This window comes from Dermochelys coriacea, chromosome 1 (assembly GCF_009764565.3).
Source record: "Dermochelys coriacea isolate rDerCor1 chromosome 1, rDerCor1.pri.v4, whole genome shotgun sequence".
Taxonomy (NCBI): domain Eukaryota; kingdom Metazoa; phylum Chordata; order Testudines; family Dermochelyidae; genus Dermochelys; species Dermochelys coriacea.
In genome coordinates, this window is record NC_050068.2 from 78,528,082 (window position 1) to 78,543,157 (window position 15,076).

A 15,076-nucleotide genomic window follows, 5' to 3' on the forward strand; every position below is an offset into this window, starting at 1 on the left:
AGGAAAAAGAAGGACTTGTGGCACCTTAGAGACTAACACATTTATTTGAGCATAAGCTTTCGGGAGCTGCAGCATCCGATGAAGTGAGCTGTAGCTCACAAAAGCTTATGCTCAAATATGTTTGTTAGTCTCTAAAGTGCCACAAGTCCTCCTTTTCTTTTTAATCAAATTAGTGTTATGAACATTTGAAGATAAATGTGAAATATTTTTTGAATAAAGGAGATGAAACACACAGATGTAAAAGCATTAAGTCAATGCTAAGCAAAAACTTCTATACTGCATCTCCTGTTCCTACTCCCATTGCATATCTGTGGGTTTTGTTCTTTAATGTACCATCACCAACAGAGTCCTCAGTTAAAAGCTCTGCTCATTAATCACAGGCAGCTAAGCATCCTGCTTTGACTGGTTCAGTAAAAGAGATCTGCAGCAACTGATAACACAACCTTTTTAATCTTCTGTTTCAATGGAACAAGTCTAACAGAGGTGTTAAGTATTCAGGAAGGTACAGTCAATCCTTTCAAACCTTCACTCTTCTTCTTTCAGTGCCTAAATAAATTAATTCAGACTTCTTTCAATGCAGAATGCATGATTGGTCCTATATTGCCACTATCTCATTCCTAGCCAATAAAAGGTTCTCTGGGTCTTTTAAAAGTTATTTTAATCAGGCATGTAAACATGTTGTAGTCTTTGATGCTCTTTCATTTAGCATCATTAATCCCCAGCATGAAATGACTAGACTTAAAACATTTAATCATGTAAAAATGCAACCTACAAATCCACAAATGATTTTCATTCATCATGTGCACGGACAAATACCCTCTAAGTTAGAGGCTATGCCTTCTTTTGCTGCTTTGGGGATCAGGCTAGTCTCTCATAGAAATAAATAGATTCTCTCTTTGTAGATATCTGTCAATAAGAAAGAATAGTCATTAATGAGGGGGAAACGAGATTGTTTGCTAAGTCATCATTTCCCCTGTCCTGGGGTCACGTTGGTCTGATGAGACGGTCCCCTACTTATACTAATGTAGATTTTTTTTTAAACTTTGTTTTTTGTGGTAACTAGGTCACAGAGTCTACTGCATGTGCAGTAAAGGAAAGTATCATCCTCCCTACAGTGATTTAACCCTTAGCACATCACTAATTATACACATAAAAACAACATATATGGACAACAAGAACCACTATTTTTCTTTTGTTTTATTAAAAGAGAATTTGCCCCCAGGTCATTCCCTCTAACATGTGAAGTCCAGGGGCAAAGGTGAGTTTTGCTGGGAAAATTTTGCCAACATCTCAACGTGTACTGCAATACAAAGAAGACTTTAGAGGATTTCCTATGTGTAAGATCCTCCAAACCCATTAGGTTATAGAGAGCAACTAAAAATCTCACCAACAAGGCAGAAATCTATGGCTGGAGTGTAAACATGAAGAGCCATTGATTCCTATCTGGGGGGGGGTTAAAAGGGATGGAAGACATAAACAGGGAAGAAGGATAAAAGTAAGAGTAGTTGAATTTGATCATATTAATCACAATTAAAAAATTAACATGAATAAGGTTTTTTAAAAAGTGCAATATGAGATAGGCAGTGATATGAATATCCTATGTCTCCAATGTAGCAAAACCCATTCTCCTACTGTAAGTGACTGAAGGAATGAAAACTTTATAACAAGTATGACTAATCTGTACTTTACTGTAGGTATTTTGAGCCTTAGTGAGCATTCTTGATTGGTTCTTTTGCAGTTATTCCCAATGACAATAAGGTTTATGTGCTGAGCAGCATGGAGGGAAAGGCATAGTTTAGGGAATTACTTCAAATGCCTTGGCTGTCCCTAGCTGCATTAATTTTTCATTGCCTCATTTAGGCTAAAAAAATGAGCTAAGTCTAAACCATGTAATAGGGCAATTCAAAATTGGGCAAAAAGAAGATCAAGCATTTTCTTGTGGAGCGCTTCAAATTATTATCAGTAGCACCCTGGTATGCTGTTATTAACATTAGAAGGAACTATTTTTAAACTTTTAAAAACACATGGTTCAGGCTAACTGAAAAAAAGTATCACTTTTCTACTTGACAGAGGCCGGGGTGGACTCTTGATTCAAAATGAACAATTCAGTTCCAGACATAGGGTCAGGTTTCAATAAAGGGTGCTCTGGCCCTGAAGCTGAGCCGCAGGAGCAATTCTGAGTCCTTGCACTTCTAACTACCTAACAGCATGAGTTAGGGGTGCAACAATATATCTCAAAATGCTGAATTTAATTAAAATCTGCTAGCTATCACAATCACTGCTTTCAGTAGCCCTGTAAATAGCTGAAACAAAAAAGAAAAGTGCAAGTTTTTGTCTTGAATAGTCTATGAGTCAAAGCAAATCAAGGTGAAAATAGTGTCCAGCAGGATAATTCAGACCAAGAAAATCATCCAGCTCCACAGCAGTTTGACCCTAGCTTGGCCCCAGAGGCAGCTCTACAGCTGCCAGCTAGAGATCCTGCCAAGAAGCTAGCAGAGGTGCAAGCCAAAAAGCCAGCTACAAACCCACATGCCAGTACAGGAAAGCTATATTCCAGAATTTGGCATCTGGGTCCTGCAGCTGCCAACCACTTCCCATCTGACCAAAGCTGTGCAGTGTGCTCCTAATAGAACAGCAAGAGTGAACTGTACAGGAGCAAAAGAAGTACTGTCTGTAGGACACAGAGGATGAAGGAGCATCCTGTACCTACCAACCTCTGAAGTATACAAATAATGCTGCTGTATCACCAATATAATAACCTGGACTGGGAGACATATTTTGAAGGATACAATGGGAATTGATACATGTTTTGCTGGAAAAGAAGCAGGAGCAACACTGTAGGATTCACGTCAATGGGAGTTTTGTTACCCTAGGTACAGAATTTTTGTGTTACTAAATCTGAATAAATCCATCTTTTACACTGAAAGGCCAAATAAGTTTGCCTTTGTTTGACTGCAAAACCAGTGGATTGATTTGAGCACGTATGGCCTTCGGTAGATTTCCTGAACATGATAAACCAGAAAAGCTTCAAGGGGCACACAGAAAATGCTTCTCCTGTGCTCCCTGAGCTATTCTGCATGCCTCTCCCTACACAGAGCTCTTCTGCAAACCCACTACAGCACTGTAACCATCCCACCTGTGCTCCTCATAGGAATGAGCCCACAATTTATCCCTATGTTTCAAAATTACAAAGACACACAGTACACAGAAGGGAAAAATCCTGACCCCATTGAAATCAGTGGTAGGGATTCTCTTGGCTTGTATGGGGCCAGAATTTTACTGGAAATATTTAGAAATCAGATGCTCTTTAATTTAGTCATCATGAGTTTAGTTCAGGGTTCTGGGCTTCCTCAGTGACAACTGATGATGGTACCACTAAGTCTTAAATGGATGTAAAGAATGCATCTCCCTGCACAATTTTAAAATAAATAATACAGTGACTTTCAGTATTTAAAAGACAATGCCTCAGATATCAGAATACAAAACTTGAGCATCACAGAAAATAAAGACTCCATATTTTTAAATGATGGTGATGTTGTTTAAAAAAGAAATTAGATGAGATTTTAAAAAATGCGTAAGAGGAAGTGCTTAACTGTCATTGAAACTGAACGGGCGTGTAGAGCTTTTTAAAAAGTTCATCCATTGCCCCTAATTTATATTTGTGCAACCCCACTATTTCAAAGTGGTTCTACCCTATTGGGCTTCATTAATCCTTATGACTTAAATGAAAGTGCAGAATGAAATGACAGTCAGGAAGTAGAAAATAACTGTGGAATGATTGCCTATAAGAAAACAAGGGAGTACTTTTTAAAAGCCGCTTTGTCAGAAGCCACATTAAGCTCCATCTTAAGAGTTAATGCTGGGAAACCCTGCAGTGATACGTCATGATTTCTGTCTCAAGTTACACATCTGTAAAATAATAATAATAATAATACAAATTACTTAAAAAGGGATGTTTGTTATATTACTTTACAGCTGTACAAAATTCTGTAAGCCCAAAACTTAATAGTAAGAGCAAGAATGTACTTTTATATTAAAAATAATGAATATATTACAATTTTAAACATGATATGATGCAAATATACCTATTCCCTGAAATTTCATGAAAAAGCATAATTTCAGTGACATGAAATTGTCCAAAACAAAACAGAAAAACTTCTTGAATGAAATTTCATGAAAATAAATTATTTATACAAATAGTTGCATTTAATTCGTAATAAAATTCACTGTTTCTGAAGACTGTTGGTATCCTGTTATTTTCCCTAACTGCAATAATCCATAACTCCAGTAAGCAAATTAAACCAACTGTGATGAGTTTTCCTTGCAGTATGATGAAGATTTAGGTGAACTGTAGGAGTTAACAATTTCATATGATATACTGAAATTATCCCATTAGCCCAAATTATACCCTCGGTTACATCTGTGCAACCACACTGATGATTCCCCATTGCTTAAGTGAGGTTGCACAGATGTAACTGAGGGGCACAATTCAGTCCATTGTGTTTAAAATATTCAGAAGAGCCTATAAATCAATTCCTATGTTTTCTAGCTGAGTTAGGTTTTATTTGACTCATTAAAATATTGGACTTTATTCTCATCTGACAATAGTGTAAATCAGGAGTAACTCCATTGAGTCAATAGAGTTACAATGGAGAACAACTGGTGCCAGAATAGAATGAGGCGCATTAAGTCTCCAGATGGTCTACCCATGCACTCTAAGGAATCTTACTAAGGTTAACTTGTATGCATTATTTAAGACATAAAGCTAGTATTCATAAACTGTAAATAGCATATTCATAGTGTGTAGATGTTTGAAATCCCCTAACTATCCTGATTCAGGGATCACATTGTAACACAAAATCTGCATAGACCACCCCCAAAGAAAAGAGAATGAAAAATAGAATAAAGAAGATGAGGGGCTGAGAAAAAAATAAGTGTGGGAGCTATGTTTGAAATGCTGAGGACACCCCTGTTTCATGGTCAGCTGCTCAAACATATCTTATTCTGACATGATGTGAAAGTTAAGTGGGACATTTTAGTCTTAAGAAAATCCTAGAAAAATGAAAATGCTATTAAGAAGCGTCATAATTTAAAAATCAAAGCCCTTCTTTTAGGGTAAAATGGAGAGATTGCCGTCCCCACTGGGGATCAAAAGGAGCATGTATCCGAAATGGTAACAGAAATGTTAAAATATACATTCCTTAAGAAACACAACATTTTAGGACAGTAATGGGCTCTCTCTCCAACAAGGAACAATTTCCAAAATTGTGGTTGCTCTTTCAACTGGCTCGAAGAAAGGTATTAGGGTGGGGTTTTCATATGAGAGCAGATATGCCAGCGATCACTGATCAGGTTCAAATACTCACTTAAAATTAATGAGTTTATATAATTTTTTTGTTCTCAAGCAAATTTTGAGCTGACCTGAGAAGGTGAGTTACCACTGCCATTTTGTAAATGTTGGAGAAATGGGAGTTTGAAGTTTCTGTAATATAAATTTCTTTAACTGTATATTAATGGATTAGGAGAATCATTTATCTATTTGACTGTTAATTTATGAATGACAAAATATAATTTATTTCAAATGTTCTCCCTCTCTTAATTTACTTATGAAACTGAGGTCTAATTATAAATTTGAGGAATGAGATTTTTCTATAACATATTTGTTTACACTAAACATATACTGCTATGATCTAAAATAATCTAGGATATTTCATTGTATATGTTTTAAAATTTGATAAAACAAAGACAAACCAACACAAACAGTTAATCCCAATTAACATGTTATATACAATATCAATGTCATATGCATACTGGACTGCACATATGTAAGTGCTCTTTGTGTAAGCTAGACATTTCTTGGAGTTCCCAATGACTTCACAGCATTTGCTGGAATATCCCACATTTTACTTCAGTGGGAATATTTAGGAGCTCAGCACTTGAAAAAGCAGGGTATTTATGTAGAGGCCAATATATGGAATTAGGAACCTAAATTTAAACACACATTTTTGATCATTTTAGCCTCATTTTTCCCCCAAAAAAGGTATGCTGCTCTTTTGTGACAGTTGTTCTATTACACTTGGGATACCTTGGGATCACTGGCAGTGATTAAAACCTAAGTTGACAAATTTCAATTGTGGAACCTTGTGTAAAATGATGTTATTACTTAATTTCAAACAGTTTACTTTGGCTGTACTCTGTATCTTATCAAGCATCAGAAGAGCCATGATTGTTCATTCTACTTTCATATTTTATTTACCAGGAGCTGAAAATACTCATACTTAACGCTTTCCCAACCTCTGTATCTAATGACTTTGCACAGCTCCATATGCTGTCTCTTACAGGAGCCAGCCAAAGAAAGACAGAAAGAAAGCTTAACATGAACTGCCACTAAACTTTGTCAAACACACAGAACATTATATAATACACAATAAAATACTTCATACCTGGAGTTGAAAAAACGAAAAGTGTTAACAGCTGACCTGGCACAGCCCCACATGCTCTCTCTGGAAATTGAACACAGACAATTAGGAATTTTAAGACACCCCAAACATTTCATGGGGCCTAGACAAACTGGAGGAATATCTACTGCAAAGGCAGATGGCTCAGAAATGGAAGGGAATTATATTTTTTCTCAAAACTCACTTAATACTTCTAAAAAGTCAAATGGGAGTTTTGCCATTGACGTAAATGGGAGCAGAGGCCAGCCTTAAGGTCCCAAATCACAACAACTGATAATTCTTGTTCACTTTGAGTATTTTCTCATTAAACAAGCTATCATCCCCAAAAGAATACAATGTTAATAGGAATTTACATGAGGCAACCATTGCAAAAAGAGGGAGAGAAATTGGAAGTGAATTTCCACTCCCAGAATTCTTGCTGCTAAAGTAATATAGTTCTCAATATGCCAAAAAGAAAATCTAGCTGTTAACCCTTTTTATCAAAACTCTAACTCCAGAGACAATACATAATTTTCTACATTATTTGAAATATTTAGCACCACTTATATATAATAACTATATAAATTCTTATGCTGTAATTTGTAATGCTTGGAATATTCCTTTACACCAGAGGTGGGCAAACTACAGCCTGTGGGACCCTCCTGCCCGGCCCCTGAGCTCCTGGCCCGGGAGGCTCGCTCCCGGCCCCTCCCCTGCTGTTCCCCCTTCCCCTCAGCTTCAGCGGGCCGCACCATACTCTGGGCAGCCAGGCAGCACAGCTGCAGAGCCGCAGCCTAACCCGGTGCTCTGGGCGGTGCGGCTGTAGCGCCGCCAGCCACCGGTGCTCCAGGCACTGCGATAAGGGGGCAGGGGGGTTGGATAGAGGGCAGGGGAATTCGGGAGAGTGGTCAGGGTTGGGGGTGTGGATAGCGGTTGGGGGGACAGAGGGTGGGGAACAGGGGGGTTGGATGGGGCACAGGTCCTAGGGGGGCAGTCAGGAATGTGTGGAGGGGTTGGATGGGGCGGCAGGGAATAGTCAGGGATGGGAGGTCCAGGGGTGGTCAGGGGACAGGGAGCAGGGGGTGGTGGATGGAGCAGGATTCCCGGGGGGGCCGGCAGGAGACAGGGAAGGGTTGGATGGGGCAGGAGTCCCAGGAAGCCATCGGGGGCAAAAAGAGTGGGGGGGGTCAGATAGGAGGCAGGAGCCGGGCCACACCTGGCTGTTTGGGAGGACACAGCCTTCCCTAACTGGCCCTCCATACAATTTTGGAAACCCGATGTTTGCCCACCCCTGATTTAAACTAATGAATTCTGATCTATTACATATGCTTGAAAAACGAGCACTATACATCTGGCTTTCTGAAACAGTTTCACCACATAAAAAAAAGAATCTAAGGAAAGCAAAGTCCATGAATAACTCTCTTCAGTCTTGCTACCTGTGGTTCAAACCTCAAATGTTCCATGAAACTTGTCTGAGACCAACAGCCAAGGAACTAGCAAAAATTAAGAAAAAAACCTTATTTCTCTAGCACACTAATAATTGAACAAAATTGCGTTGGAAGCCTTAGAATGGGCCAGGCTACTGGCGGAGCCCCTTTATATAGATGTCATTGGTAACATTAATATGTCCAGTGGGAGGTTTTCAAAAGACACAGAGACACACCTCCCATTGATTGTCATCATTTCACCCTACTGATGTCCATTTAGGCCTTCGAAAATCTCTCTCCTATTTCACACCTTTATATTTCCAAAATTGGAAAAAAAATCCAAAAATATAAAAACCTCAAACATTTTTTTTCTGAGATATTGCGACACTCCTTTAAATTTTCTTTAATTTTTTGTCATAAGCACATAACAAACATTATTTATCTTTTCTATTGTATGTTTCTTTGGTTTTGCCTTAATAAAGTAATCAAGATTTAATAACACGAAAAAATCTGCGAGAGTGATGAGACAGAAAAGAAAGTAATGAATTTTAAGCACAAGTAAAAGTCATTAGTTCCAATGTGCCTGCCATATTGGCTTTATCTTAATGACATCTACCTATTTTCTACCATAAATTCTCTTCTCCAATCCTTTTGTTCTACAGTAAACATCTGATCTTATTAGTTGCTTATCAGGCACAAAGTGATGCATAATTTTTCTGAGAGTTGAACCAGCATATAATCAAAAGGCATTGGGATAAATACTCCTCTCAGAGGTACTCGAGTGGCTTGCATTTGAAATCCATGGAAGCTGCACACAAGCCTCCTACAGCAGAAACTGGATTCTAGTTTGCACTGGAAAAATGAAACCTGGAAGTTATAATACAGAATGACACTCAAGCTGCACTCACCTTCCCATCTTATGCTTCACCCTGTTTCACCACTTCGGCCCAGATAACAGAAAAATAACCACTTGTTAAAGATAATACAACAATGCAGGCAAAAAAACAGCTTTGTGAGACAGGAAAATATTTGTCATACTGAATTTTACACAAACACAAAAGGCAGTTTTTCATGTAGCTAAAAACTACTATTTTCTCTCTCAAAAACATTTTTTTTGCTGTGAAAATGGTGAATTTCCACTAGTGACTAATTCATTTAAAACAAAAAACAACCCCACAATTCTGCACAACATTGTGAAATTTGCCATGTTTATTGGAAAATGCTATCATTCTCTGACAGAAATGTCATCATTTTGTCATGAGTTTAAATCTTAGAAATATGAGTATCTACATATGAATATTCACTAAGTGGTACTTTTACCCTGCACCAGCAAGTTAAATCAAGGCAGCAGGTACTAAGATACCACCTCCAGCAGATAATGGAAACTCCACACAGAACCAGCTAACAATGTTCTAGCCACTCAGATCAATGAATTGGCTAAAAATTCTACCACCGTGTTTAATCAAAATGGAGGGATAGGATATTTACTTGCTGTGTAACAGCCACAGAATTATCACTGTGGTGATGGGGTATTTAAATAGCTCAGTATTTTGACCAATGTTGACAAAATTTCAAATGTAAACTGAACTTTGCTTGCCTTTAGTCTTTTTTTTGCTCTTGCTGAAGCTAAATATGTGATAGCACTTCAGTTCAAAGAATCCATCTGCTGTATGCATAACACAATAGTGGATTTACTCATAAGTACTATTCATTTTACAAAATGTTTCACAAATTACAAAAGAGCTGAGATCACGTTTCTAAGACAATATGGTTTGACTCCTATGTTTATATCCATGCTCAGAGGTCCAAATTGTGGTCTTAAACTGTAGTATACTAAGTATGATGTTGGCATACAGAGACAGTCGTATCTCTTAGCCATACAATACGTTGGTGTGCTTATTCTGTATGGAAATTGCATATACATAGAACTTCATAAGAAATGTTACTAAGATTAAAATACATACTGTGGCAAGGGGAATACCACATTCTATTTTGAATAGTAAAGGTTTAGAAAGCCAATGAATATATGTTGTAAACCAGGTAGCAATTGCAGGATATGAAAACTCCTTGGTAAAGAGGACAATCTCTGTTTCAATGAAGTGAATGATTGAGAACAGATAATTTATTTGACAATAGCCTGTTTATTTTTCTGATGCTGGAATGTTCATGAGGAGATTGCGATTTTCTTGAATTTATTCACTATTCTAATTTTCTCTATGGACTTTGATACGAAGTTTAACACTATGGATTGATCAGGAGCAGTTCGGACTCAGTGGTGAGGCTGCACACAGCCCTGACACAGCACAAGGCCTGGGCCTGCCCCAGAAACACCATGGGGCCCTGCCCCTCTATGCCAGGCGCACCAGGTGTGGGGCAGGCAGGCTCAATCATGCAGGATACAAATGTGGAGGGGCTTAGTGTGGAGGGATCCAGGTGTGGGGTGAGAGGATTCTGTGTGGGACAATCTGGGTGCAGCCAGCTCAGTAAACGGTCTAGATGTGGGGGGATCTGGATGCACAGAGGCTCATTTTGGGGCATCCAAGTGCAGGGGCAATGGGACTCTGCAGGGGCTTCCAGATGAAAATGGTTGGGGCTCAGTAGAGGGGTCTGGGTGTTGGGTGTCTCAGCAGGAGGGTCTGGGTACTAGGGGAGTGGGCTTGGTAGGGTGGGGATCTGGGTGCAGCTAGTTGGGGGTCAGTGGCATGCGGAGCTGGATGTCAGGGGCTCAGGGTGGTGCAGGGATGTGGGCCTCATCAGGGTGGGAGTTTCACTGCAGGAAGTTCAGTGGGGGGTGGTCTGGGCGCAGGGGTGGGGTTCCAGAGGCAGGGGTTATGGGTGCAGGGGGACTCCAGATGCAGGGGCTGAGGTTCAGTGGGGTGGGGTTTGGGTATGGAGGGTTAAGAGCTAAGGATGTATGGGGTGAGGCTTGGTGGGGGTGTCTGGATAGGGGAGGTCCAGATGCCCAGGGGTTGGGCGGATGGGGCAGCAGCTCCCTGTACAGTAACCCTTGCTCCCACAGCTGAGGCGTGATGGGGGCAGGAAGCAGGGGAGGATGCTGAGCTTCCTGCAGCTGGGAGAGGTTTCTGGGGGTGAGTCTGATACAGCCCCAGACACTCCTTGCAGGGGAAGAGGAAGTCCCATCCTCTCCTGCCTCCAGTCCAGCCGAGACTAGCAGCTGATTCTGGCTCAGGGTAGGAGTCACTGGTTGGGGTGTCCCCAGCCCTAAAGTGATTTACCTCTTCACTGGCTGCTCCTGATTCCTGAAACAATGTACCTGTGCAGCTAGGGAGTGGTGTGTGACTGCTCTTGCAGCTTCCCTTTGCTTCCCTGTCAGAAAGTCATTTTTTTCCAGGGAAGCAAAGAAATCTGCGGGGGACATGAATTCTATGCACACACAGTGGCGCTGAATTCCCCCAGGAGTAGCTTCAGCCAAAACTTCAATCTTGACTCTCCTATTTGTTCTTACTACAGAGATTCAGGTATTCAGTTTGACTCCAAAATCTTTGACTATTATCACCAGCCACATCTCTACTATTAGTCACTTTCTTAAACACTACTCTGCTAAAATTCTTATTTCAGTCTTCAGCTCCTTTCATCATGACTATTGGAATTTCCTTCTGTGAGGTTTCTTTAAACACCAACTAGCCATATTTTAATGTGTCCAAAATTCTAATGTTCAACTCCACAGCCACACACTTCATCATCTTCTTGCAGGTTCACAACCGTATGTATCATCATCAGCCTGAGATAGGGTGACCATACTTCCCTATGCTGAATACGGGACATGAGTAAAATTACTCGTACTCAAGCAAGTTCAACAGCAATCAAGCTGAACTATGCAGTACAAACGTTCAAATTAACATCAAGTTGACTGAGCCCTAGGTTAAAAATAAATATTGTGTAGCTGGATTATTTGTATTTACCTTCTTATGTTTAAGGTAGGGTTCACACGGCGAGGGGTGATACACACACAGGCAGAAGTGACACACACCCACATACACACTGACCAACCCTCCCCTCCCTGCCCTGCCCTTTCTGCCCTCCAAGCCTGGCTGGGCCCCTGGGATGGACCTGCCTCTCCTGGTACCTGGCTCCGTGTCCTCCCGAGGCAACACGTGGGGGTGCACACAGGGTCACATGCCCCTCCCCCCCAATTTCTGCCAGGGAACCTGACTGCAGAGACTTCAGCGAACCAGGCCAGAGAAGTAGCTCAGCAGGGGAGGGTGCCTAGGGGAAGATTCACAGAATATAAAGGTTGGAAGGGATCTCAGGGGTCAGCTAGTCCACCCCCCTGCTCAAAGCAGGACCAATCCCAACTAAATCATTCCCGTGCTCCATGGGGGCAGGACCCAGGGTTGGGTGGGCTAGGGTGGGAGAAGAGGGTGCTAAGCCTGGGGCTGCTGTGAAGCCTGCAGGTTCGGGATGTGAACAGTCTGGAAATTGCTCCCCTCCCCCGCCATTCCAGAGCTTAGCTGAGGGGCAGAGAGGCTTCCCTGTGCCAGGGCTGTGCAGGGCTTTGGCACATGCCGGGCTTGGCTCTACCTGGCCAACGCCCCAGTCTGGAGGATCTTGGGCTTTCCTGGGGTGCCAGAGGCAGCGGGAGAAGGAAGGAGCCTGCCAGCCAGGCTGTTGGTGAGCTGAGCGCTCCCACCAGGGGCTGGTTCTCCGCACAGTGCTGGGAGTGGGATGCTCCCCGCCAGGAGAGATATAGAGAAGCAGTGGGGCTGAGTGGGGTGGGGCGAAGAGGCTAAGCAGGGAGAGGACAGCAGGAGGGGGAGCATATAAAGGGCCGATGGGTGGGCAGCAGAGGCGACACGTAACTGCCCACTGCCTGCCCACACTCACCAGCCACCACAGCTCGCAGCACACAGCCAGCACCGGGTGGAAACAGGATGGGGGTTAGGGCCCTGCTGGCCAAGAGCCGGCATGCAGCAGGGGCTGCGATGATGGACCACCATGGGGAGTGGCTGGCCCCACCCGCTGCATCTTCACCCCACCACCAGCCTTGCACACCCACCCCCATTGTCAGCCAGTGGACCCCACCCCCCTCACTGCTGGTGGTGCGGGCGGTTGGTGAGCCGGGATCAGCCAGCAGCAGGATCCACCAGTACTGATGGTGGGGAGATAGAAAATATGGGACAATTTGCTCATTTTAAGAAAAAGTCAGAACATCTGTGGGAGGGCTTAAATATGGGACTGTCCCTTTAAAAACGGGAGGTCTGGTCACCCTAGCCTGAGACTCCAGTTGGTAGGAATAGAAGTAGCCAAAGCAGGGATGGTTGCACTGGGGTTGAGCAGGTAAAATGGGGCCCAGCCAGGGCCACATCTCCCCTTAGCGTCTTCCCTAGATTCAGGACTGTGGGAGGGGAGACCAACCTCACTCTGGAGGCACTAAGACCCAGGTGGTCCCCACCTCCCACCACATGGGCTTGGGAGAATACTGCGAAAAGGAGCTAGCTAGACCCCAGCCAGTAGAAGGGACCTTTGGTCCTTTGAACATCCAGAGAACTTTCCACAGTTTTGATTTTCTCTGACTTGTGCTGATTGATTGTTTACTCCAGCCCTTCAAGTTCTGGCTGCTCTTTCTAACAATTTCTTCACCTCATTTTTACTCCACACCATCCTTCCTTGTGCTGTTCTACTCATCCCGTTCCTTTCAGCTTACTCCTTCCTAGCTACCCCTCCCAAAAAAACTGTAGAACTAACATGTCATTTGGTGCCATCACACTGTTCATTCTGCTTGTGTGTTGGCCCTCTTTCTGTATCTGTCTTGTCTATAGTTATCTAAGCTCTTTGGGGCAGGGACTTTCTACTGCTTTGTTCAGGGGTAGAAGACAGGGATTCCTGATTCCAGCTCTTCTCTGATTTGTTCTGTGGCCTTGGGCAAGTCACTAACCTGAGGATAGGAAGTCTTATTTTCCTACCACACCAGGGACCTATAAGCTTTAATTAGTTAATGTCTGAAAATCACTTTGAAGAGGAAAACTGCTATGTAAATGCCTATTATATAAATTAATAAGCTACAAAATCAGTAGTGTGCAATAGTTTAAAAATGCAAATTTAGGTAAACATCTTTAGGAATACAAAATCCCAATATGCTATAGTTTAATAACTAACATAAAGTAACAGGCAATGCTTAGATCAAAACTAAAACCTTACAGGAGACAATTAAATGGTGACCCAAAATGTAGAACTTTAGAGAGTCTAGAAAACAAGTTCTTTAAAAGTTATTTTGTTTGTGGTGGGTGGAAGATATGAAAGGGAGTGAGACACACACACACACACACAGAATCCTCATTAACTACACAGTATTTCTGCAGATTCTCTAGAAGTGTAAACAAAGTTGTTGTTCTTTTGTAAACATCCAAACTTTTGTTAAAGTTTTGTGGTTGAATCCTGGCCCCAATAAATTCAATGGCAAAACTTCCGTGGGCTTCAAGAGGCACAGGATTTAACCTATAATGGTTTTATTAAACTCAGTTCTTTCTCCCAACTTATTTAGCATACAATTTAAATATTTTCCTTTTAAAGAAAATATTACTACTTGTAATGGTATGGTATAAATATGTACTCAAGTTAATGTCTAGCATTTGAAAGTGATGCAGAAGCTGAGAATAACATACCTTAATGTCACTGTTCTTTGCTACATCCTAATTTATTCAACAGTTATGTGTCACTAACCCTTGTAGTGGAGACAGGAAAAAATAATTTATTGTAGACCAAGCTAAAAGGGTGTTTTTGTTTGTTTGCTTTTTCAAATTAGCTTTCTTCCAGGAACAATTTGACAGTATCTCAGTTTCCTAATATATCATCATTTAAACAATACTATATTCTTTAAAAACAGACAGTTATGTCAATTTTGCATGAACTTGATTTGATTTATAGCTTCAGTCAACCTGGCACTTGTTCAAGGAAATCACTGACTGATGTGAAATCTGTTATCCTGGCAAGAGGTTCTTTCAGATGCACTAGCAAATTTCCACCCCAATGCCTCGAACCAATGTGCATGCACCAAACAATACTGTTTGATTGTACTGACCAACCCTGCAAATTAAACTAATTTTTTTGTCCAAATTGTCCAAATTGCCACAAATTGTCCAAAACCATTGCAACGTGCAAGAGGTACTTTATCACCTTTATAAAGAGAACAGATGGGGTTAAAATCATCAAGAAATTATTCTTAAACAGCAAGCATGGTCATTTAGCATTGCT

At 41.5% G+C, this 15,076-nt stretch overlaps 1 protein-coding gene across 10 annotated transcripts in view; it reads right to left on the reverse strand.

The window, feature by feature from the left end:
- KLF12 (Kruppel like factor 12) overlaps window positions 1-15,076 on the reverse strand; it is a 361,876-nt gene that overhangs the window by 83,835 nt on the left and 262,965 nt on the right. For 6 of the 10 annotated variants that reach the window (XM_038371243.2, XM_043504589.1, XM_038371189.2 and 3 more), the window contains one exon: window positions 6,444-6,503. The exons of the other annotated variants lie outside the window; for them this stretch is intronic. In XM_038371243.2, the coding sequence (XP_038227171.1) occupies window positions 6,444-6,503 (60 nt within the window). The remainder of the gene's footprint in view (window positions 1-6,443; window positions 6,504-15,076) is intronic. 10 annotated transcript variants of the gene reach the window in all.